We start from the raw sequence: 25,544 nt of genomic DNA on the forward strand, positions 1-25,544 counted from the left end.
TTATGAAATGCCTTTTCAGGGATTGTTAACATAGGATATACTTCCAGCATGCTATAAGCCAAGGCTAATCATGGAAAATAGGAATTGACATACAATAGATTGCTTTACAAAGTAAAGTGGGTTTTCAGAACCAGAGGGCAAAGATTAGTAAATAACAAACAAGTCTGACATTACAGTTCAAATGAACGTAGCCAAAGGCTGTTTAGATTTGAACTGCAGAGATGAGAGAATTGAGTCTTTGCATTAGAAGCTGTATTAAAACCTTTCAACCTCTGTGTATAAATAACATTGCAAGAAGTACAGAGTTTTACTGTTATTTTAACAGAAGTCTCACTCTTCCCTCAAGTGATGGAAGAGGTTGTTAATTACACACACACACACACACACACACACACACACACACACACACACACACACACAAATCCAGACAACCTAATGTAGAATTCTTCATTTCTGACCACCGTTCCTTCATAAGACTCATTATAGCATTATAGAGGAAGGATAAACTCTACCTTACTTTTTTTGCTCTAATTAAAGGCTTATAAGATGCCACTATTTCATACATTTTCCCAGCCCAAAGATCTGAAATCCTGGTGTAGTTCTCTACAGTATTATTTGGTATGAACGAGATCTGTCTTTGTGAAGTGGCTGAAGGCTTCAGTGTGGAATAGGAAGGGAGCTGTAGGAACAGCTGACTACACGGATTGTCCCAGCCTGGACAGTTACCCCACAGTTTCCGTGATCAGTATTCTGGGCATAGCCCAGCTGCCTTCTCTGCTCAGACCTCACAAAGCTGTAACTAATGTGTTGGCTGGGGTTCCAGCCTCCTCCGAGGCTCAGGGTCATCTTGCAAGCTCATGTGGTTGTCAGCAGAAATCCTGAACTTGCAGCTGTCGAGCTCATGGTGGCTGCTTCTTCAGAATCGGCATGGGAGCAGCTGACCTCACCCAACACTTTAGTCCCTCTCTTAAGGGCTTGGCTCTGATCAAGTCAGGCATACCCACGGTTTTTTCCTTGATGAACTAAAAATTAACTTATTTAAACCTTAAATGCATCTTAAATTCACTTTGCATTAGTTGTATTCCGTTCGGTTGAAGCCAGCCACAGGTTTTTCCACACGCTTGAGAAGGGGGATTATGTATCTGAGGGATTCACTGAGGGTCACTTTAAGGTATGTGACTCTTACTTTTCTTTCTCTTCTCTTTTGAGTGTCCAGCCCCATACTTAGACAAGAGCTAGGGTTCTGTCAATGAATGGTTGACTAGGTGAAAGAGCAGAAAACCGCAGGTACTGAGCACTTCCTCAGGGTCTCTGCCTGCTTTCACTCTTCCACTGAGTGTTCTTGTGCAGGGTGTGAATTGTCTTGCAGTAGTGTGATTCTGGTTCCTTAAAATAAATCAACGGAATGGCATCATTCTTCAGTGTTTGTCAAAGCCATCAGAAATGATTGGTGAATCCATCCCTGAGGCCTCAGATTTGTAGTTTGTGGAATGATTTTCAAGCTACAGAGGTTAGGAATTAACCGATATTTATTCAATTGCAGATTTATTATAATTTGGAACATTCAGTGCCATTGTCAAAAAGTATTCTGGAAATCACGTACAATTTGTGTTCATTCTAAGAATGCAAAGGTAATTCAGTATTACAGAGTTTACACATATCATTCATCAAATTAAACAATGGAGAGAGAAAACCATGAGATCATTGCCAGAGATCCAAAGAGACATTTGGACAAATGCAGTGGCCCTTCCTTCCTAACTTCCTTCCTTCCTTCCTTCCTTCCTTCCTTCCTTCCTTCCTTCCTTCCTTTCCTTCCTTCCTTCCTTCCTCCCATCCATCCATCTCTTGATAATGGCATTGCCATTATCCAAAGTGGAAAAAGATACACTTGGAATTGTATCTTATGTTTTAGACCTGGAGAAACTGCCCATGGCTTTGAGCCAGAAAAGTAAAGTGTAAAAGCATGTTAGCACTAGAAGAAGCCACGACTGAGTGACTTAGCCGCATGAGAGTGCTACTGATGGCTATGGCTAAAACCTAGAAAGTGTGTGAGGTGAGTCATATGGGGGATGGCGGACAAGATGGCTCCGCTGGTGCTTCCACCAAGCCTGAGGACCTGAATTCCATTCTGAGACCTCCATGGTGAAAGAAGAAAACCAACCTTCAGAAGTTGTCCTGGGACCACACCTGTGACACCCGTGCAACCACACACATACATACAGAATACATAAATTATGTGTAACAAAATTAATAAATAAGAATTTGGCATAGGTAAAAGCATAAAAGGAAATTCAGAAGGCATAATCAACTTGGATAAATATGACTTGTATAGAGACAGCCTCTAAGATCAAAAATTAAACTAGAAGCCATGTAGCTCAGTGGTAGAGTACTTGCCTCATAAGTATGAGTCCCTGGGTTTAATCTCCAATATGCCAGAAGAAAAGTAAAAGATTAACACAGTGGAAAATACAAATATAAGTTTATGTAGTTCACAGAAAAGATAAGCTACAAATGATATGTCTATACACATTCATGTGAATTTGAAAGCCTGTGTACATGTATGTGCAAGGCTAGTTGGCAACCCTGTTTTTTCTTAGACACAGATCTGGATAGACTAAACCATCTGTCCAGCAAGCTTCAGCAATGTGCCTGTGTCTGCCTCCTTGGCCTTGGAACTGCAGATGTGTACCGCCACATCTGCCTTTTATTGTGTTGGACTTGGGAATTGAACTCAGGTCTCAGGTATGCCCTATAGACATTGACTATGCCTTCAGCTTACAAATGACTTCTTACAAAATAGCAGCAACAACAAAAAAAGACAAATTCAAACTGCAATAAGACAGCATGTCTTACTGATCAGGATAAATTTCCAATCTTGTAGTAATAGAATAGGCTTTCTAATATACTGATGAAAGGAGTAAGAGTTGTCTCTGTAAAGAGAAATGTTAAGATACTGGCATTTGTGAAATCAACCAATTTTATCCTACAGACATATCTCAGAGATAAATTGGCAAAAACATATATTCAGAAAATTGTTCTTGTGGCTGTTTGTTTCTGAGAGCAAAATATTGGGAATAGCACAGCTATTTGTCAGTAAGGAAGCTGCGTGCATGGGTGTTCTGAAAAAGAACATAGGTGGTGTCTGGTGATATGGTATGATTTCCAAGATGCAGTCTTCTGAGAACAAGATAGTCCATAAAAAGCACTACTTCCACGAGAGAGATGTATAGCATACATTCTATAAGGGCTCCCTAGTCATTAACATAAACAGGAAATTAAGCATAATCTACCTATTATGTAAAAGAAACATTGGAGGGGAAAAAAAAGTAAATATAGCTACCCTAGGACGACAGAAGGGAAGGCATTTGAAGTGACATTTTACATTTTAGTATTCTTTCTGTAAATTTATATTATTATTGTACATTTGTGCAACGTGCGAGTATGTGTGCCGCTGTGTAAATGCGGCGGTCACATGAAACCTTTGTGAAAACTGTTTTTCTGTTGGTATCAGAAATGAGACTCATTTCGCCAGACTTGCAAGCAAATGCCTTTACCTTCTGAGGCTCTTGGTGCCTCCTTGATGTCCCTTTGACTAGAGAATCGGCAATAGTTTCAGCCTTTGAAAATAAACACAAATTAAAAGCTCGAAAGCATATCGGCATGGTCTTCATTTACTTGCTGCAAGAAAAGGATGACCTTTAGGTTTTCAGTTTTAATGGTTTTTGTTATTAATCTATATGTAGCTTAAAATTACCTGCTGCTAGGTGCAGTCTGCATCAAGGTCACTTTGTTCTTTTGCTAATGAGTCCTTTGAAAATGGTTTCATTTGCACATCCAGCACTCCTCGGCATTTCTGAGGAACCAGCGTCCAGGGCAGTACGCGGTTAGAAACCCACTTGGAGATTCTCTGTCACACACACTCAGGGTGCTTTCTTAGTTTAGGGAAAGAATTAAAAATAGATTGCTTTGCTTCTTACCTCATATGTGAGCCTTACTTCTAGCGAACGTGCAGTCTCTGAAGTCCGCACTGGGCAGTTGAGGGTCAGAGAGTCATTTCCGATCTCTTCTCAGGTGTGAGGATGTCCCTCATTGCTACTACCCCCCACTGCCAAGGTCCTCTTGGGTGTCCTCTGCTCTTCAGGTGCCTCCGGAACGCTTCATTTCTTTCAGTAGTCCAGGCCTCACACACATTTGAGAGTCACGTCTTTTCTGTAGGGAAAGGTACCTTGAAGGAACTAGAGAGCCGTCTCCATGACTGCGTTAGGTAGTATCTCAGACCTGCTAGGGCACCTCACGTGTGGCCTCTACTTGTTGGCTTTGGCCTGTGCCTTCAGATCTTACTCTTTCCCACACATTTGTTTTCTGATGCTTAGTACATATAGTTGGAATTTATTCCCACCTCTTCTCACAAAGCTACGTGTCTTTTGTGGAACCATTTTGTTTTCTTCATTGATTGTGTTGTCTCCTCATTTTTTTATTTCATTATATTGATGGTTTGATGACACAATTATTAGTTTTTTATTCATTAAACTAAAGAATACATTTTATAAGAGAACAAGTTATGGTCTGTAGAGATGGCTCAGTAGTTAAGAGCACTTGTTGCTGTTGCAGAGGACCCTGGATTAGTTCTAGCATCTATATGGTGACTTTCAACTAGCGGATTCGATGCCCTCTTAGAGCTCTGTGGGCACCAAGCACAAATGAGGTACACCTGCATTCGTGAAGGAAAAACACACATTCACATAAAAATAAGGTAAATAAGTCTTTAAAAAAACCCAACTTTTGGGGTTGGGGATTTAGCTCAGTGGTAGAGCGCTTGCCTAGCAAGCGCAAGGCCCTGGGTTCGGTCCCCAGCTCCGAAAAAAAGAAAAAAGAAAAAAAAAACCCAACTTTTTAACAAAATGTAACAAGTTGAAATGGGACACAGCCATGCCTGTAATCTCAAACTTTAGGAGGTTGAGAGACAGGGGGTGGGGATCCTGTTCAGGGTCATTCTCAGCTGTGTAAGGAGTCCCAGGGCAGCCTTGGCTACTTGAGACTGTCTCAGATACACAAGACAAAACAAAGACAATGAATTCTATATCAAGATCTGAAAGTGCTGAGCATTCCTAAATGGAATTCTTCTCCCCTGTGTGTAAGCACAGAATAAAATGCCAATGGCCTTTCATTGACTAGAGGTTCTTTTTTTTAAGAGTTACAGAATTGGGGGCACTTGACTCTTATTTTGAAGAGTTCTGTGTCATATAAATAAAAGATATCCTGTATTCTAATATCTATATTGTAATTCCTATATTCTCCATTACCAACTGTCTTAGTCAGGGTTTCTATTCCTGCACAAACATCATGACCAAGAAGCAAGTTGGGGAGGAAAGGGTTTATTCAGCTTACACATCCACATTGCTGTTCATCACCAAAGGAAGTCAGGACTGGAACTGACACAGGGCAGGAACTTGGAGGCAGGAGCTGATGCAGAGGTCATGGAGGGAAGTCACTTACTGGCTTGCTTCCCCTGGCTTTCTCAGCTTGCTCTCTTATAGAACCCAAGACTACCAGCCCAGGGATGGCACCACCTACAAGGGGCCCTCCTCCCTTGATTATTAATTGAGAAAATGCCTAACAGCTGGATCTCATGGAGGCATTTCCTCAAGGGAGGCTCCTTTTTCTGTGATATCCCCAGCTTGTGTCAAGTTGACACACAGAACCAGCCAGTACACCAACTAAATTCTTTTAACTCGTGTGTCTGTCTTGCATAGGTTTATATGTGATTTATGTATGTGTTTATGTGTGTGTGATTTATATAAAGGTGGGTGAACACTTATTGCACATGCATATGGGGGTCAGGGAACAACCTCCTATGTTGATCTTTTCCTTCCAGCTTGTTTGGGGTTGAGCGTCTTCGTTGTTTGCCCCTGCGTGTCTCATACCAGCTGTCCCACAAGCTTCTGGAGACTCTCCTATCTCCGCCTCCCATCTTGTCTCAGGTTCACTGTGTTACAGATGTGTTGTGTGTGGTTTCTGGTGACTCTAACACAAGTCTCACACTTGCGTGTCATTTGCTTTACACACCGAACCATCTCCCCAGCCCTCGGTTGGATCTTTAACAGATGATACATTCAATTTGTTGCTACTCATTCAGTGAATGTGTTATCTATTCACTATGTAACTAGATAGGTGCTAAGTGTGTCCCATGTTCAGATCGCTATGCCAGGACCTGGGAATAACCTGAGTGTAACTGGACTCGACCCTAGGATACCTAACTGAAGAGAAGCCTCAAGCAGTTCCAACGCTTGAGCCTTGGCCCTGGGTCTACAGCTTCTCACCCAGCTGTGATAAACCACAGCTGTTTATCCTGTCAGAGTTGGTTTCCATCTGTAAAAGGAGAGTTCGGGCTCAGAGACCTCCGGAGTTGTGTTTTCAATAGGAATGCTGTGACCCCAACATTTTCTTAGGGTTACTTTCGGCTGTCATGGGGAATGAAATCAGACATTTTTTATGAAATCACTTTAAAAACTATTAAGTGTTATATAAACAAAAAATATTATACTTTACTAATTTGATGTTATAAACTGATACTTTTTGTTCCAAAGAGCAAACACATGAAGTGTTATAACCATGTCCCAGATGCTTAAGGCAAACCTCTTCATGTCTGTAGGGTTCCATAGTGTCTGTTACTGTCTCATTACTGGGTAAGAACCCCTTACTGTACTGGGTACTGATATAGATCACAGATTCCAGAAGCTTAGTAGAGTTATACATGACCCACATTTCCAGATGGGACCATTTTAAGGGATCTGTTCTCTACCAGGCTTATAAAATTCTACATTAATAGGAATCATCCATGACCATGGGTTGATTGCACTTGTTCAGATACAACTGTGTGTGTAAATGTTCCTAAGAGACCGAGTAGTTGAGAGGTCTTGCTGTTCTTGCAGAGGTCCCACACCTGTAACTCCAGTTCCAAGGAACCCAGTGCTCCCCTTTCCCTCCCCTCCCCTCCTCCCTTCCTCCCTCCCTCCCTACCTTCCTCCCTTTCTCCTTCCCTCTCCCTTCCTCCCTGAGACAGAGTCTCACTATGTAGACCAGAGACCTTGAAGACTCAAAGATCCACCTGCCTCTGCTTCCCAGGGGCTGAGTTCAAAGTGTGCACTACCATGCCGTTGTGTTTTAATTATTGCTGGATATTTGTTCTCAGACTTGATTATTTAAGACTGAAGTTTTTAATTAAGTATGGTTGTTCTTCACAGGTTTTCATAATGTATATGTGTTTTGAAAAGGTTTAAAGATGTCTTTATTTTTATTTTTTAAGCATATGAATGTTTGCCTACATCTGGGGGTGTATATGTTTTATTTGTATGCCTGGTACCCAAGGAGGCCAGAAGAGGGCATTAAATGCTCTAGAGTCACCATTAGAGGGTTGTGAACCTCTGTGTGGGGCTAGGTAATGGTGCTGGTCTTCAGCAAGAGTACGGAGTGCTCTTTACCTTTGAGCCCTCTCTCCAGTGCCACTACATGACTTTATTTATATGTATCTAAGTGTGTCTGTATGCATATACACATCTATGTCCATGGAGCCCAGAGGTGGGCATCAAATCCACTTGGAGCTAGAACTGTGGCAGTTGTCAGTTAGCAGATGTGGACTCTGGGAACTAAACTTAGTTCTACTCATTCTGCATGAGCAGCAAGTGTTCTTAATTGCTGAGTCATCTCACCAACCCCAATACTTAGTTCACTTTATTTATAGTTCCTGCTAGATTATTTAATTTACTTTTGTAATGTGGTGAAAATCTTTCCTGAAAAGCTGTATCTGAAGTAAAACTTGAATTTTTCATTGCAAATTACTTGCAGCAACGAGTAAATGTTGCTCATTTAACCTGTTAAAAGGCTTTGAAATTAATTTGATGTTTATTGTATGATTATAGAATTATGTTCAGCTTTTGAAAAATGAAACCATTACTTTGTATTACTGGTAAATTCATGCCTAATGAGTCATCCTCCTTGTCATTTATGATAGGAAAATAGAGTTCCATTGTGAAAGCTACAATTGAGTTAGTCAACCAGAAGCGAGCCTCTAATTGTTTCCAAATGCTTACTTTTCCTTTTCCTGTAGGGTTTGGATGCAGCTCTAACCTTAGCTCAGTCAGGAATTTGCTAAGCTTGTCTTTTCCTCCATATCCTTTCATTATGGCTAGATAAATCCATGCTAAAATCTGTTTTATGATTCCCCGTTATGATAGTTAATCAGAAAAATATGGGCAGAAACTCCTGAGCTAAACACAATTTTAAAAGGCAAAAGCTGGCATTGCTACAGACTATTTTTTGACATCTTATGGACTTTGAAAATGACCTCGGTTCTGAATCACATCTCCCTCTGTGAGTGAACAGGCTGTTTCCCCCCGACCCCCCACAGCAGCTGGGTGTCCAACCGCAGCTCCTGCAGCTGACATTCTGACACCATTTCAGCCGTCATTAGGAAAACTGTGCGGCATTTTCGTGTGCTGCGGTGAGGTTTTTACTATGATGTACTAGCCATTCCAGTATTCTTAGAAGAGCCAAACAGGGAAGGTGATGGTTAGCCCTGTAAGTAGGTAAAGCCTTTTCTTTCCATGAGAAATGAAGACCTACAGAAGAAAACAAAAAGTATGGATTCATTGTACCATAGTCACTTCATCTCTTTGCCCCGCTCCTTTACTGTACCCGAGGCGTCTTCATCTGCTTCTCAGTGGTGTGCAGTAGATAGAATCAAGTGTTGCTTTTCAGCTGAGGTGCCAGTCTTCTTAACTGTCAGACTTAGTAATTCCCTCTCCAGTTGGTGTTCCTTCCCAGCCTTCTCTGACCTGTGGAAGGCCTGGAGCAGCACTGCGTTGTTTTGTAGGACGGCCTTCTGCTTGTATTTCCTTCCTTCTGTGACTCGTGTTCTGACAGAGATGTCTTTCCCATCCCCATGGGTTTCACTGACTGAGCCTTTACTGTCTGCACGAGTGCTTTTTCTCTGTTAATAATTTCATCTCTTCTAAAGGGGTTAGTAATTTTTCCTGACCTTAAAATGTACTCTTTGAATTAATTATGTTTAGTGGAATTAGCTGTAACGTATGTTCTGTAAACATTTATATATCAAACACTGAAATGCTGGGGACACAAACGTAAGTTATAGTCCATAAAGTACTTCTCAGTGTGTATGCGTAGAAAAACAACTTGGTGATTTTGCAGTATAATCCCATAGATAGCACTAATCGTTTCCTCTTTTTCGGGACAGTCTTCTGTGCATCCCAGGTTGGCTTGAGCCTTAGAGAGCGGGGATTGCAGGCATGTGCCCGCACGTGCCCGCATGCCCCGCATCCTTCACGCTCTTACAGGAGCACAGAATGGACATCTCATCATCCGGAGGTCAGGTAGTAATCAGGAAATATATCCCAAAGGCAGTCAGACTTGAGGTTTTAAGACATACTAGAAGTCGAACAAAAGGCCACTTAACAATGTTCTAGGCAGGGATTATCATATTAGCCAAAGCTTGAAAGAAATGAACAGCACAGGGTCAAGTACAGCGTTTTTGAGGAACTTAAAAAAAAAAAAAAAAACAAGCAGGGATGGGGAGGAGGGAAAGGTAGAGGGGATTAGAGGCCTCCATCCTCTCCCCAAAAATAGTACCCCATTATGGAGCTTACATTTCATCCCTGAGGAAGCGGAGAGCTCTTCACTGAGCCTTAGTAGGGAACAGATAGGATCAAGTGCTTGTCTTATGACGGTCAGCCTCATAGCTCTGTAGAAAGCAGTTATGTGTAGATTCATACACAATCCCACAAGCCTGGCCGTGAGTATATATTATTATCATCTAGTCTCTGGGCACGGCCATGAGAGTTCTCACAAGGCGGCAATCAAGTCGTCAGTCCAGGCTGTCACTGCAGGCTCAAGCTGAGGAAGAAGACATTCTAGATTCCCTGGAGCGGTGGCTGACAGGCTTCTGTTCTTTGGGTCTAGGGGCTGGATCCTAGTCTCTCTGCAGGTGCGCCTTCTTCTCTTGCCCCATGGGCCTCTTTTAAAGGAGCTCACAGTATGGCAGCTGTGAGGGAGCAAGTGAGAGCGTGGTGGAAGCAGGGTCGGAGGCCAGAGTATGGAAGCTGATCAGGGCAGCCCTTCACCACTTGGCCTACTCAGTGTCAGTACTAAGTTGTTAGGTCTCCATCCAACCTAAACACAGCTCGGAGTGAAGACCGCATGGGAACATGAGTCCTAAGGGTCTTAAGAGCCATCTTTGAAGCTACCTACCAAGTGGACTTAAAGGATGTAAGGTTAGATAGCAAGGAACACTTTGGAGGCTAACGTAGTAATCCAGGTGAAAGGTCTGGAAACCACTGTGTCTGTGGAGCGGGATGAACTGGTTAACAACTGTCAGGACAGTGTTTTAGTTCGTAGAGCACAAAGGCTATGCAGGTTAAGGAGTCACAGGTGACGTTTAATTCTTGGTTCTTACTGCTGTCTTACTAAACAAACGTTTTCGATTCCTGTCCATGTTGAAATTGTCTTGTCCTTGTTCTACCTTGCCTCCAGCCTTTCGTCATCTAGCCTTGTCCTCAGCCTGGCTGTCATTGTGTCTCGCTCTATTGTAAGATACCAGGTGTTTCTGCCTGTTTAACTCTCCTGTCTTTGTCCCCGTTGCTATTCTTCAGTCAAGAACCAGTCTGTATGTAAACGTTGGAAATAGACTTCTAATTCTTTTTCTGTGTCCTTTTCTTTAATCTAGATTCTAAAATGCCTGGTATCTGAATCTTTCAGTCATTCAGCCAACACTTATCATGGGCACACTGGGTGACCAGCACTTACTAGGCTTCCTTGGGAATATGATGGTGAGCAAGACCATGTCCTGGCCCTTTGGTCCGCATTAGTATTTCCTCTTCCTTCTCACCTGGCAGAGATACCATGAGTCCTTTAGGCACAGTTGTGAATGTGATGGCGAGCCCCTGCTCCTTTTGGTCTGCATTAGTGTTTCTTTTTCTCATCTCTCAGAGATAGCACTAATCCTTAAGGCACAGTTCCACTTTGACTCTTCTGGGAGGTGCTGAGGACTCCCAGGCATGAATTCCCTAAGTCTCCTCCTGTAGCTGTTCCCAAGAGAATTCTCTATTTGACGTTTAGAGATTGCATAAGGTTAAAAGTAAGCAGTGGCTTCAGTTGTTAAAGGCAGTGAAGCTGTTTCTAACCTCTCCCCTCGGTCTATAGCCAACAGTTGAGCCAAGAGCCCTTCTCTGGCTTGCTGGGATCACCTGCAGAGCTTTGCAGACCTGTAGACATCTGGGCCTTCCTTAGCTATTCTGAAGTCAGTCTGTTAAAGTTGAAAGGAAATTAGCTTCAAGGTAAACCTGTATCTAGCTGGACTCTGGGGCCACTGCACTGGCACCACCCTTACCCCTGTGCCGTTTGCTCTTTGTGTACAGAGTCATCCAAATGGTCTAAAGCTGTGATCCGACATTATTGGGTGGTGATCTCCTGTGCCAGCCTTTCTGCTCCATTCCTAGAGGTGCCCTCATTCCTCTGTGGAAGTAAACTGCCTACTCTAAATTTTAAATAATGAAACTATGATGTCAGGGCTAGGGGGATGAGCTCAGTGGTTATGAGCACCTGCTGCTCTTGTAGAGCAAGAATTTAGTTCCCAGCTCGTACATTGGATGACTCAAACTGACTGCCTAGGGGGTCTGGTCTGAAAGCCTTTTCATATTTCCTAGGTACCCAGAGGCACAGGTGCATGAGCACACACACACACACACACCACACACACACACACACACACACACACACACACACCACACACACACACACACACACACACACACACACACACACACACACACACACACACACACACACCACACACACACACACACACACACACACACACACACACACACACACACACACACACACACACACACACACACACACACACACACACACACACACACACACACCACACACACACACACACACACACACACACACACACACACACACACACACACACACACACACACACACCACACACACCACACACACACCACACACACACACACACACACACACACACACACACACACACCACACACACACACACACACACACACACACACACACACACACACACACACACACACACACACACACACACACACACACACACACACCACACACACACACACACACACACACACACACACACACACACCACACACACACACACACACACACCACACACCACACACACACACACACACACACACACACACACACACACACCACACACACACACACACACACACACCACACACACACACACACACCACACACACACACACACACACACACACACACACACACACCACACACACACATACACCACATACACACATACACTTTTTAAAACTATGATTAGTAAATAACCATATAGAGAAACAGTAGATGGATCAATGGCTCCATTAGTGGATGTAGTCTCTCCAGCTCCTTTACTCTAATAGCTTACTGATTCTATGAGAAATGTGGAACAAAGACTAGTAGATTGTTTTTTCCAGAAATTCTAAATACTTATGTTCTGTTCTTTGAAGAAGTATATTATCATCTTGCAAACAGAGATTGTTAAAATGTGGCTTAATAAAGTTGTGTTTCCCCCTTAGTGTTATTCCACTTTTAAGAGAGTCTATTGGAATATTAATGCAAAGAACTCCTCCCTCGTTGGAAAATGTGCTTCCCCAGTGCTATCAGAGGGTAAGTTTTGCAAAGCATTGGATTGTATGTTGTTTCCAAACTTTTAGGGTTTCATCTTTCATAAATATGGGTAGCGTATGAATATAATTTGACCTTTCTTTCAAGATTGCATGGTGCCCATGAGTGTAGTGTCATTTGTATAAGCCCGGGTGAATTCATTAGAAAATAGTGAACTTTACTAAGAAAATGTGTGCACTGTCTTCATCAAGAAACTGAGCCATTACAAAGCATCCATATGGGGGACAGAGGAAATAAGTGTATATTCAGCTGTCTTAGTCAGCGCTTTATTGCTGTAAAGACACCGTGAGCAAAGCAGCTCTTATAAATGAAGAGTGTACTTAATCGGAGGCTTACAGTTTCTGAGGGCCAGTCTATTGTCTTACAGTAAGGAGCACGGCGGCATGCAGGCAGGCGTGCCACTGGAACAGGAGTTGAGTTCTGCATCCTGACCAGAGAGACACAGACAGACAGACAGACAGACAGACAGAGACACAGACACACAGACACACAGACACACACACACACACACACACACACACAGAGTTTAATGTGGTCCTTTGAAACCTCAAAGCCAACTCCCAGTGACATACTTCCTCCAATAATGCCATACGTCCTGTAACAAGGCCACACTTCCTGATTGCCCATACACCCTAGTAACAAGCATTCACCTATATGGGCCTATATTCACCTATATATGAGCCTATGGGTCCATTCTCATTCAAACCGCTAAATGAATGTAATTGAAAATACGCATTTTTCCTTATGTGTATGTGTGTTTCCATGTATGTATGTCACATGTGTGTGGGTACCATTGAGGGCGGAGGGGGATCAGAGCCCCTGGAGCTAGAGTTAACAGGAAGTTGTGAGCAGCCTGACGTGGATGCTGAGAACTGAGCTCCAGATCTCTGAGGAGCTACAAGTGTTCTTCCCTGCAGAACCATCCCTCCAGCCTGCTGGATGCTTTTTGCTTGTTTGTTACATTGTATTTGTCTTTCTGGCATCCACTGTGTATCAGATTCTCTTCTACAATACTGGAGGCGATGGTGAACAAAGAAAGACACTGGCAGCCTAGCTGGGACGAAGTAAATGTTAGGTTCTGCTGATGGTGAGCAAATGCCAGGGATGTGCTAAGAGAGGAAATGAGAGTGAGGTAGATATGGATGGCTGTCGGACGGCTCAGTAAGGAAGCCATAGCCAAGGAAACTGAAACCCTGATGACCAGAAGTATCCAGCCATGTACAAATCTTCAAGTCTGCGAGAAGAATGTTCCAGGGAAAAGAAAACCGCTAATGTGAGGCAGCTATGGCTGGAACTAATTTAGTGTATTTGGAGAACAGCATAACAGGTTTGCGGCTGCAGCATGATAAGTAAAGGGAAAGTGATTGAAAGGCTGGAAAGAAGGCGAGGCCCAGACTTCATTACTCCCACTCAGTGGAAGCATCTGGAACGCACTGAATCTTGCGCTTTGACGTGATTGTCCCATGTGGAGAACACGTTTTGGGAAAAGCTGGCTGAGACGACTGTCATTGGCAGCAAGATAGAGGCAAATAGACATTTGGGTGTAGCTCTGGAGGGGGCTTGCATTAGTGAAGGGAAAGGGGTGTTGTCTCACAGGTTGGTATCTAGAATGCTATTGAAGTTTGCTCAGCTGTTGGGGCTGAGACTAGAGTGGGAAATGTTTGAGAGTAGGAAGTTATTCCAAAGTCTATAATGTTATTCTGTTTATAATGTATTAAAAACAAAACACCAAACAGGCATTTAGGGAGAATGCCAGCTCAGTAGCACATTTGGAATGGTGGGCACTGATTAGCACTGAAAAGATTTCAAGTCAGGCCAGGGAAGTAGCTCAGGGATAGAGTGCGATCCAGCATGTACAGGCCCCAGGTTGGGTTCTCAGGGCAGGGGCCTGAGGATGGAAGAGTGTCTGAAGCATTGAGTCAGTGTGTGGTGAGGACCATGCAGAGGACATGGTTCTGTTCTCAGCTCTGAGTTCACCTCCAGATCCAGCACAGGGGGACGAGCCAGAAAAGGAGTTAGCAGAGCTGAAAAGTAACTGCATTCCTTCTGCTTACAAAAGTATGTCCATTTCCGTCTCTGTTCAGGATTGTGTCCTTATAGACAGACAGACAGACAGACAGACAGATCAAATGTCCCTCTATCCTGTTAACCTTTTCTCCAGGAGCCTTTTCTGTGTAATGAATTCTCTCATTTCTATACGTGTTGATTTCTGTCCTTTTCCCTCCCCTTCATTTCATTCTACTTTTTCATTCTTTTTCTAGCTCCATAGTTTGCCTGTACTCTGATTAATGTGTTGAAATTAGAATTTCTGATAAGTGCTCATTCATTCTGTCCCTAACCTGTCTCACGGTGACCTGGAACATACTGAGTCCTCCATAGGCATTTGACTGAACGTGTCTTTACAAGTAGGGGGTCGAGTCCAACTTTCTGACTCCCTTCACGATCATATGTGGGTGGGGGCCGCTTGTTCTCGATGCTGACATCTGCCTGGTGTTTCAGGTGCAACAGTTACAAGGAGTTTACAACTTGCAAGAACAGCACTTCTGGACACTCTGTTCTGATGTTTACGTTGGAACCTTGAAGCTTGTAGTAGCCCCTGATGCAGACGCCAGGTGGATCTTGAGCCAAACACATAATATTTTTACTCAGGTATGACTTGTTATAAATCTCTTTTAAGAAACTTATATTTCTCTGTACCTTGCTAGCTTTAAAAATCCTATATTTAACGTATCAAATACAGAAACTACTAAAGTAAAAGAGGAGGAAACATTCTCAATCAGAGTCAAACTGAGAAAGTCTATTTTCCTCAACGAAATCCCCCCACCCCCCCTTCTCTCTCTCTCTTTCTCTTTTTAGTGCTTTTCCATTTTAGTTAGTATTGTTGGCTGGAGTGGAAACATTCCAATAAGCAGAATTATTTTCTGTGACATATGTCACTGTGCACATATTCTCTTTCTCTGTCTTCACGTCTTCAGACATGAATATGATATGCAGTCTAGTTGAATTCAAGGCGTTACATAAATTAGAGATTGCCTCCTGATGAGAGACACACATGCTTAGGTTCCTTATGAGTGAATTACTGACAGATATGATGTTAATTAGAAGTTACATAATCCTTATCTTAGATGCAGTTAAGACTGCTATACTGCGCACTGGCTTTACTTGTTCAGAATTTTAACAGCTTTCTGAGAAGACACTGTATATAAATGTGTATCCTTGTGACTTTCATAATGAAGCCTTGGATGCCCAGGCAGGATATCTGACTACTTCTCATACTGACTCCATGAGTCAGGGGCAAAGGAGAACAATGTGAAGTAACCAGCAGGCTGCTCTCTGCAGAGCACGGTCTTCCCTCGTCCTGTGACTTCTAGTGCTGCTCACAGCGGGGCTTCTGTGGGCTGCCTGGGCACTCTGATGCTCACTGCTTTGCCACTCACTCAGTTTTCCCTGTGAGAAAGAAGGTACTTCCTATCTGAGACCTGTGCTAGCAGCCGCTGTCTGTTGGGGCTGCTAGGACTGTAACCTCAGAGCGGAGCCAAGGGAAGCCTCCCGAGGCACAGACCTGCCTCTTCCGTTTCAGAAACTACATTTGGGCTTTCCCTCAGCCTTTTTAATCAGCTAAGGCCCTGATAGTTGATTTCATTCCTTGTAGCTACCAGAGATTCCCTTCGAAGTTAGCTGAGAGAATATCCAACCCATTCCCCACCGTACATGGGAGAGTAAATGGGGGAAGGGCATGGTCACATCTCTAAAACAACTTTTATTACTACACTCAGTGATTTTAATATTTTTTACTTCTCACATAACAGAATAGAATATTTAAATAATTTATTTCTTTTCTGCAATGTCCTTGTAGCATGAGTAAATGTCAGGGCTTGCTGTAACAAATTTCATTTCATGAAATGTAAATTGTTAAATTACTTTGTATTTAAGTTACATCTTACTCATAACTCTCACTTATCAAAATTAAACCCCCACTTGCTGCTTTTTTGAGGGAAAAAAAAATCTTGACCCTCAGGTAAGTGAAAAGTCTCATCGGGTAAAGGACCTTGCTGCCTGAGGACCGACCTCAGAGATAAGAAGAGAGAATTGACTCCTGACCCACCAAACACTGACACACAAAATTAACACATATAAAAGTAACTGGGTCAAATTTTTAAACTCACGATGCTTTTGCTTACAGAGAGTTTCTAGAATTGATTCTGAGGAAGGAGAACTTCCTGCTGGGTCTCCCCTGTGGCTGTTGAACTTTGTCTTCCTTACAACTGACCCTAAGAATGAAAGAAATGGGCTTTGGTTAAAGAAATTGTTTGAAAGCTTTAAATTAAAAGAAAGATCAGAGAATTGTAAGTTCTATTATTTAGTTACCGATGCTAAGTCTTCAGTGATTTTTAGAAGCCTAGGGCACTGTCCTATTTAATACGGTTTTCCAGGGTCACCGATTTCTCCTAAGGAGGTAGAGAAATGGGCTCATGTACAGATGTATGGTGGAGGGAAGGGAGCTGCTGCAAGTCACTTTGGTGCTCAGACTCCTTGGGAACACCAGTAAGCTGTAGTCCAGTGCTTAAGCCCTAGATTTTCCTGTGAGTCAGTCTTCCTCATTATCCATCTAGTTTTCGAAATTGATTATCAGTTGATAGCTGGAGAAATTTGTTTTTGTGTTTACTTAGAAACAGAACAGAAGTGAGGCCCAGGATTAGAAAGCAGTTCAATGATCTAAGGTTTCTGTTTTAAACTGGCCAAGATCACTTTTTAATCTTTTCATGGTCTACTTCACAATTATAGTTGCAACCTTGAATTTTTAAATACACTCTGTTTCCTTAGAAATGATGTTTGAAGAGAAAATTCTTAAATATATTCAAAGATCTAGAGTATGCCTGAGGTTCATCAGGGTCCTCGTCTTCTCAGAGCACAAGAGACAGCCAGACCTCCTCCACATTTCCCCCTGGCAGAACCCTACTTCATTTCCCAGCTCTCTCTCCCTGCTGTGCCTGTTTAAGTCCAAAGCCCCCAGCATCCTGAGCCCCCGGCTTCCTGCTTCTGCCTTTTGTGCTCTGTTCTCTGACCTCAAAATAGAAGTGAGCAGTTATATCCAGGAAGGGATTAAAAAACCTCCCCGCCAGACACAAGTCAGGGTCCCTAAATCACAGAAGCCAAGCCTCCGCCAGTCTCCTGTGTTCATGAGCCTCCCTTTCACTGACCGCCGCTCATTCAGGCCTGTGCTGTCTGCTTGAGTGATGCGCACAGAAGAAAGGGTCGTCTCCCCTTCTCTAGCTTGCTCTCTGGCCTCTACCCCTTCCACTTTGTCTTTTAACCCTTTGTAATAGGCTCTAGTGTTTAATGAGTATTGATTTTGCTTGCCTGCTCTGCAAACTTTTTTTTCCGCCCTCTTTCTCTTTCTCTTTCTTCATCATATGGACCTAAAATTCAGGAAGCTGAGTAGACGGCCATGGGTCTTCTCTGTCCCTAGGTTTGCTGTTGTGCATTAAAGCATAGAATGCAAGTAAGTGCTCATGGACTGCTCGGTGGCAGGGAACACAGGGCTTGTACCAGCAGCAGCAGCAATGCTGGCACCTCCGACAGCCCACTAGGGACAGGTACTGGGACAGAAATTAATGATCAGTTACCACAGGGTGGGCTACAGAAAACGAAACCAGATCTGTTTTCTTTCCTTTTATTATCATTATTATTCTTTTGTTGCTGCTGCTGCTGTTGTTGGTTTGGGGACGCTAAGTAAACAATGAACTAGGTCCTCAGTTCTTGGTTTTTCTCCCTGTCTCACTAAGTAGCCCAGGCTGGCCTTGAAGTTGCTTTGTAGCTAGGACAGCTTCAAAGTTGTAATCCTCCTGCCCCTGCTTTTGCTTCTGGAGCACTGGGATAACAGGTGTGTCATGATAACCTGTTATAATTGCTATTCTTAACTTACAATTTAGTCACGTTTAGTTACATTTCATTAATTCTGTAGTATTTTTCATAGAAAAGTAAATAGTTTTATATGACTTCATTTTACAGTTTAAAAAAATGTTTGTGTGTGGGGGTGTTTGCCTGCATGTTTGTCTGTGCATCATATGTGTGCCTAGTGTCAGCAGAGGCCTCTGGAACTGCAGTTACATACAGTTGAGAGCTGCCGTGTGGATGCTGAGTGACCTTGGATTCTCTGGAAGGGCAGGCAGTGCCCTAATCTCTGTTATCTCTCTAACCCTCCTTTGCATTTTAAAGAGATAAAGTTTAACGTGTCAATTAAAAGCTCAAAAACATGTTCCTGGCTTTGGCCCATAGAGAATACAAGTAAACCAACAATCTCTATAGTCACATGCCTGACTGCTCTCCCAACTGTAACTTTTTACACAACGATGAACATTGCTTGGAGATAGCCGAGCCTGCAGTACCAGGCTGACTTTTGGGGCAGAGGCAGGGACAGTGAACTTAGAAGGCTTAGAATAACTAGTTACCTTTCCCGCTCAAGAAGCTGCAGTCCACTGATGCTGTAGACTTCTGGGGTAGCTGTCATGCTTTCCTGGAATTAAACTCTACATTCTTTGTGTCAGGGAGGAGGTCACTTGTCAGATTTCTTGGAAATTTCTCTTTCCTTTGAAGGAAGTTGAAGTGAATACCAGGACCTGGAGAGCCAAGCTGCTGTCCCTACTGGGACAGGTGGATGCAGCAAATGGCTTCTTTATCTTTGCTGTGGGATGGGGCTTTGGTGGAAAGCTGCTATCCCCTGGAGCGGCTAATACCAGTTTGAGTAATTAACTCATGATTATGCAAAGATAATTTATCTAGCCCCTTTGTTTCTTTCTTCCCTATTCATCGCCTTGGGCTACTCATTTCTTATGACTCTTCCCCAGGAAGACTGGGGTAATGAAAATGGCAGGTAATAAAAGGAGCCCAACTGTTTGCCCATTTAACTTGCATTAGCAATTTTGTTTAAAAAGAAAAGATAGTATATAATATGTTTGTGCAATAATATTTTTATTTTCTATTAAGATTACACATATAAGAATTTTTCAGAATAGTACATTCCTTAGTCATTTCAGGGCCATCTGGACTGAGTTAATCAAATCATATACTTACAGTAAATCAGAATAATTTATGGTAACAGCCTTTGCAGTGTGGAATTTTTTTCTCATATATTCACACAGGATCATGGCAGCAGTGCCTAGTCTAGCGTAGCAGATTTACTAACTGCTTGTTAAGTATTAGATAGTACATAGAAAACTCCTGCAGATTGGTAGTGCTGATTTAATCAACACTCTTTCACAGTGAGGAAAACTGGACTTTGGTTTTAATGTATAAGTAAAGATCATATAAATGTTACGTTCTTCTCCACTGGCCTGTTAGCTAAAGTAGGAACACGTTATTTTTCTGTAAGTTGAGGAACAAAAGTTGTAGCTTGCTGTAGGAAGGCTTTTGGTGGGGAGGCAAAAGGCTGTTTTTTGTCCTGACAACCTAGGATCTGTCTACTACTCTAAAGCTAGCGGAATCCTGAAGCTGTCTCATGCAGTCATCAGTATTGCACAGAGCCCTCCCGCCGGAGTTCCAGAAAAAACAATCCGTAAAAGAAGGGCATTGTGATGAGCCATCCACTGCTGCCATAGGTCACACCAGAACCTCTGTCTGTCCGCTGCTTAGCATCTCTCCTCTAAAGCCTTGGCAAGAACAGTCTTGTTCCTTTTTTCTCTCCCCTCCCCCACTGCTACTTAAATGTTCGTTTTGGTTGGAAGAAAGAAATTAATAGGATTTTAGTTCATTCAGTAATGCTTACTGACTACTTGCTGGTGTGTCAGATATTACCGAAGGTTCTGGGTGTCTGGAATGTAAGAGGACAAATATGTTTCTCTTGGAGAGATTACATTATAGTAGGAGAACAGAACTCATAAACACACTGAATAAGTAATCTTTACGATTTTAAGGGACAGTGTAGGTGCTTTCAGGGTGTAGTGGCCATACGCACTACAGTGTGTGACAGTGTGTGACAGTGTGTGGGAATTTGGGTAAGAGTGAAAGGGGAGAGGGCAGGGATGTCTGAAAACTCCGCCTCCTCTGAAATAGTACGTCTGTGTTTCCTCTACCGCATTAGCATTCAACAAGAGGTATTTTCTTCTCTTTTTCATTACCTCTTCTTCTCCAGGCCTCTGATAGAATATGAACTCTGTGGAAACAGGCAGATTTCTAAAATATTTTCTTCTCTGTCTTTTGTATTCTTAGGTGAGAGACTTATTGCTTGGAAAATAATAAATGCAAAAAATATTGTTGGATTAAAAAGTGAATGAATTGTATAGTGGCTTCCTCAGCCCTCACTGTCTGGTTAGGGTGTAACAGGAATGCCCTGTGGTGGTTATAAGGAGCATAGCTCACAGGAGGGCACAGGAGGTCAGGGGCTACATTCCATGGCATCATGGCGCCATGGGAAGCACTAAGGGACATCAATAGTGAACAGTAAGGGGCACACAGGGATACTTGTCACTCTGGTTATACTGAGAATAACCAGAGATGTGAAAGCCTGGCAAGGACATTGACCAAATCTAGACAAGAGTTGCTTGTGGTTAGGGTAGTTTCAACATGGTGGAGATGGCGTAAAGTGGTCAAGTTCTGGGCTTGGAGGGAAAGCCACCAAGTTTTGTAAGAAGGTTGGGTACTGGGTATAAGAAACAGAAAGGTCTTTCAAAAGAGCAGTACTGACGGTAGGTAGTCGGCAGGTTTGATGATCCTGTGCTGCTTCTTAGACTCCTGCAATAGAACTGTCTGTTGTGTAGGTGCAAGTTTCTGTCTGGACATACAGACATGGAGATGGGAATACATGCAAGGCTGACTTACAGTCTGACATGCAGACATGGAGGTGGGAATACATGCAAGGCTGACTTACAGTCTGACATACAGACATGGAGGTGGGAATGCATGCAAGGCTGACTTACAGTCTGACATGCAGACATGGAGGTGGGAATGCATGCAAGGCTGACTTACAGTCTGGCTGTAGAGATCAGTAGAGAACAAGTGCAGACTGTAGAACAATGAAGACTAAGCCTTTGATGTGGCACTGTTTATTTAATGATAGAGGAAACCGGGAAGGAGACTGACAGTTTGGCATGTGACTGGCCAGTGAACGTTGTCTGGAAGCATCACAGGGAAGTGTTTGGCACTGGGAGACTGTACTGGGTATCATTTCTGCTACTGAGGGCTGAGAGCTGGCTGTGGAGCACGAGGGGCAAGTTGGAAGTTGCTCGGCAGGTGGTTGTAGAAGGTGGTGAGGGTGTTGAGGGCTCGCTGACTGACTGTAAGAGCAAAGGGACTAGAGACAGTAAATATGAGCATGTTTGGGGAGGTGTGCTGTCCACAACAGCAGATTGAATACACCAGGCAGGCAGGGATGGTGACAAATAAAAGCTGTTTGTTTGTTGTTGTTGTTATTTTGTTTTTTACAGTAGAAGTTACAGAGTGTTTGTAATAGAAATGACCCAGTTGAGAGAATAAACTTGATAATACAGAAGAAATAGGGTGCAATTTAGACAGCAGTGCCCTTGAGTAGCAAACTCATGTCCCAGACTGAAGGAGTTGCAGTGTAAAATCAGTAAGCAGTTGTCAGTTGTGGTGTTTAAATAAACGCATATGTTGCCATGGGAAGATTTACCCGTGGTGAGCTGGGTGGCTCATGGATCCAGCACTGTGGTGTCCTCTAAAAGCCTGGGCGCATAGATAACCCCATCCAGCAGCACATGCCCAGGGCATGTGGCTAATGGCATGGATCTTTTTTCCTGTAGTGGTTTGACAACTCACAGTGAAAATAGATAGTTTCTCAGAAGCAGAAGACAAAAGTAATTTTTAAAGACAAAAGAGGCGTTATTTGCTTTCCTACCGCTTTTCTAAAATGTTCATCTGTTTCAGGTTTTCAGGTTTGATGTTCTAATTTTTCTTTCTAACTTTCCAGGCTGGAGTGAGACAGCTTTATGTACAGATTGACTTTGCGGCAATGTAGTCAAAGAAAGGAAATTGATGGAGGACCAAACTTTCCAGTACTGTACAATCCAAGGCATTGTACTACCCAGTGCTCTGCGGCAGACGTGACCACTGCAGCTGGGAAGCACCAAGTACACAGGTAGAGCCAGCCGTGTGCTCGGGGGTCACAGCCAATCCGCCCAGACCTGCCTGTGTGCTTTTCCCTTCAAGCCATTCTGACTGCTGAGGTTTCTGGGTTCGTTCTAGGGTACTGGGTTATCTCTCCCCCTGGGGGTTCTCGCTGATCACTTCACCCCATCCTTCTCACCCCACCCAGCCAGTGAGAAATTCAGACCGGAGGCCTTCACCCTTCTGAATGTCTTCACTAAAGCTGCTGGAAACCACTGCTTTTATTCCCATAAAACCAGTGTTGTTTTTACAAAAAGAAGTCTGTTTTCTATGTGATGTCACAGTTGCTGACGTTCTTCAGTGTAATCATACGTTTGTAAAAATTGTTTGTACCTTGCAAACTTACAAACCAAACCATATTGGGTTTTCAAAGTGCCTTTGTATCAGAAATATATTTGCCAGCATAGAAATATACCAACAAAGGTCATATGTATGTTTTTTTTTTAAAAAGGATATTCTGTAATTTGTATAAAATAAGACTTGCTAATAACATACATAATTGTCTTTGTGTATTTCCAACATAGATTTAAATATATTAAATTTTTGTCTTGTGAAAAATGATATTATTTTGCTTTATAAAAAAATCCAGTTATTACATTAAGTTACTTTGTAGCCTATTTTCAAAAATGCAAATACATTAGAAAAATGTATTTAGACCTAAAACATCTGCTCCATCACAGATGTCTATAAAAACCTTCACCTGTCCATGGTAAATTTCCCAGTAGCTCTCCTTGCCACTTTTAGATTCTGTTAATGACAAGAAAAACCACCTCGGGGTACCAGTGCCATCTTATGACTTCGTATTCCCCAGGTACCACCTAGGACAGTTTGCTCTCTGTTTTCTTTTTTTCACAAATACAAATTACTTCCAGAAATTCTAGGACAGCCTTTGATTGCATAGGACCTATCATCACGACAGAGCAAGTTTATTGACAAAGAATCCTTCCTCACATGGCTGACTGACAGTGGTTGACCTTCCAGGGTCCTGAGTATATGAAAAGTATAGTGAGGGGCATGGCGGTCCACACTTTTAACTCTAGCACTCAGGAGGCAGAGTCAAGGGATCGGTGAGTTCAAAGCCACCCTATCTACTTAATGAGTTCCAGGACAGCCAAGGTTACACAGACAGACCCTGTCGTAAATTATGAGTAAATTGCCGTTTGAGATGGCTGGTGTTTAACACTCAAGTGTTCTTGGTGTTTCCTGGTAAGCAATTTGGATAAACATTTTCACATTGTATTTCACATATTCCAATAAATGTTCACTGTAGTTTTAAGTAAATTGATAGCAAAAATTTAAAAACCTTGCCATGCAAATATATTAAGAGTGCAGATCAGTGACAGGCACTTTATCACTAAGGTGGCATAGTTTATTGTTGATGTCTGCCTGAGTTTTCAAGTACCTTCCTCCTAGTTCTGACCTACAGTTTATCCATTAGAGCTATACCGCGCTCAGCAGCAGTAGAATGCCACACCATGTTCGTGGCACCCTTTTGTAAATCAAGTGGTAATTTCAGAGCCTGTTCGCTTTCTGTCAGGCAGTTCTAACGCTAAGAATCCCTGCAGTAGATTGTGTTTGATTGAAACAAGTGCTGTGGTCTTTGAGGAGGGCAGGTACACATGGGAACGTCCTGATGCTGTATGCCTTCTCATTTCCATTCTGATATACCCCAGAATATTCTGCTGCTTGGGGCATACTGCTGAATGGAGGTCTAGATGAAGGAAGGCAGAGTCCCTAGATGTGAGTGAGCCTTTACAAGCTAATCCCAGCAACTGTCGACGCTGTGTGTGTAGAATTAGCAATGCTGTCTATGAAATTTACCAAATCTGCTTTCTTCTGGGCCCTTACTTAAGTGAAGTTTTTGTCAAAATGTGTCATTATGTTTAATGAGGCCCTCAGTGCACAAATCTGTGAATGTTGCTGGTCCTTTGAGAAGGGATAGCGCTGTTTGGTGTGAACTCATTTTGTTCCAAGGGCTTGCCAGCTCATGACACTTACCAGGTTGGCTTTGACAGTTTTCGCTTAATTAAATGTTAGCACACCTGTGTGTATTTTTTTAAAAATGTGAACAGAAACACTTCATAGCTAAAAAGCTTGCCTTTTAGTATTCTAAATAAATAGGTGTATTACTAGCAGGTGGATTTACTAAGAAAAACTGTCTGGTTATGGTAATAAAATAAGTTTCAAATACTCCTAACGTTAGGCTAATATTACCAAACAAAAAGCCGCTCTGGGTGTACAGTTTACCAGTCTATGAATAACCAAAGTTTTTTTTTTCTTGGAATAACAAACCTACATTGTTCAGGGAAACTTTACCTTACCAGATAAACATCCCCAACTGGGTATATTTTAAAAAATCCATTGTACTTCGTGATGAAGAACTTGACCTAAGTCCAGCTTCCTCCTTTTGAGGCCTCCCTGTCTGTCTTTCTGAAGGACAGTATGTAGCATGTGTAGGTCAGTTTTCCCTGTCTCTCACCACCCTCTTCTTAGGTTGCAGCATGAGAACATGGCGACAGATGTCATTTTGATTTCTCTTTACCTAGTACTTCAAAGCCTACACATATGTACCAGGAACCAGAATACTGTAACGTCAGTGTGCCTCTGTAGAGCAGCCGCTCACCCACAGTGTAGCTGATCAGAACTCAGGATTT

General features: G+C 42.7%; 1 protein-coding gene across 1 annotated transcript in view; it reads left to right on the plus strand.

The window, feature by feature from the left end:
• The window catches only part of Slc30a7 (solute carrier family 30 member 7), a 64,689-nt gene extending 41,238 nt beyond the window's left edge, over positions 1-23,451 (plus strand). Inside the window, exons 9-11 of the mRNA XM_032897441.1 lie at positions 12,660-12,750; positions 15,268-15,417; positions 22,694-23,451. Of these exons, the coding sequence (XP_032753332.1) occupies positions 12,660-12,750; positions 15,268-15,417; positions 22,694-22,741 (289 nt within the window). The 3' untranslated portion in view covers positions 22,742-23,451. The remainder of the gene's footprint in view (positions 1-12,659; positions 12,751-15,267; positions 15,418-22,693) is intronic.
• Positions 23,452-25,544: the final 2,093 nt, after the last annotated feature.

Source organism: Rattus rattus, chromosome 3, assembly GCF_011064425.1.
Source record: "Rattus rattus isolate New Zealand chromosome 3, Rrattus_CSIRO_v1, whole genome shotgun sequence".
In the NCBI taxonomy this organism is placed as follows: domain Eukaryota; kingdom Metazoa; phylum Chordata; class Mammalia; order Rodentia; family Muridae; genus Rattus; species Rattus rattus.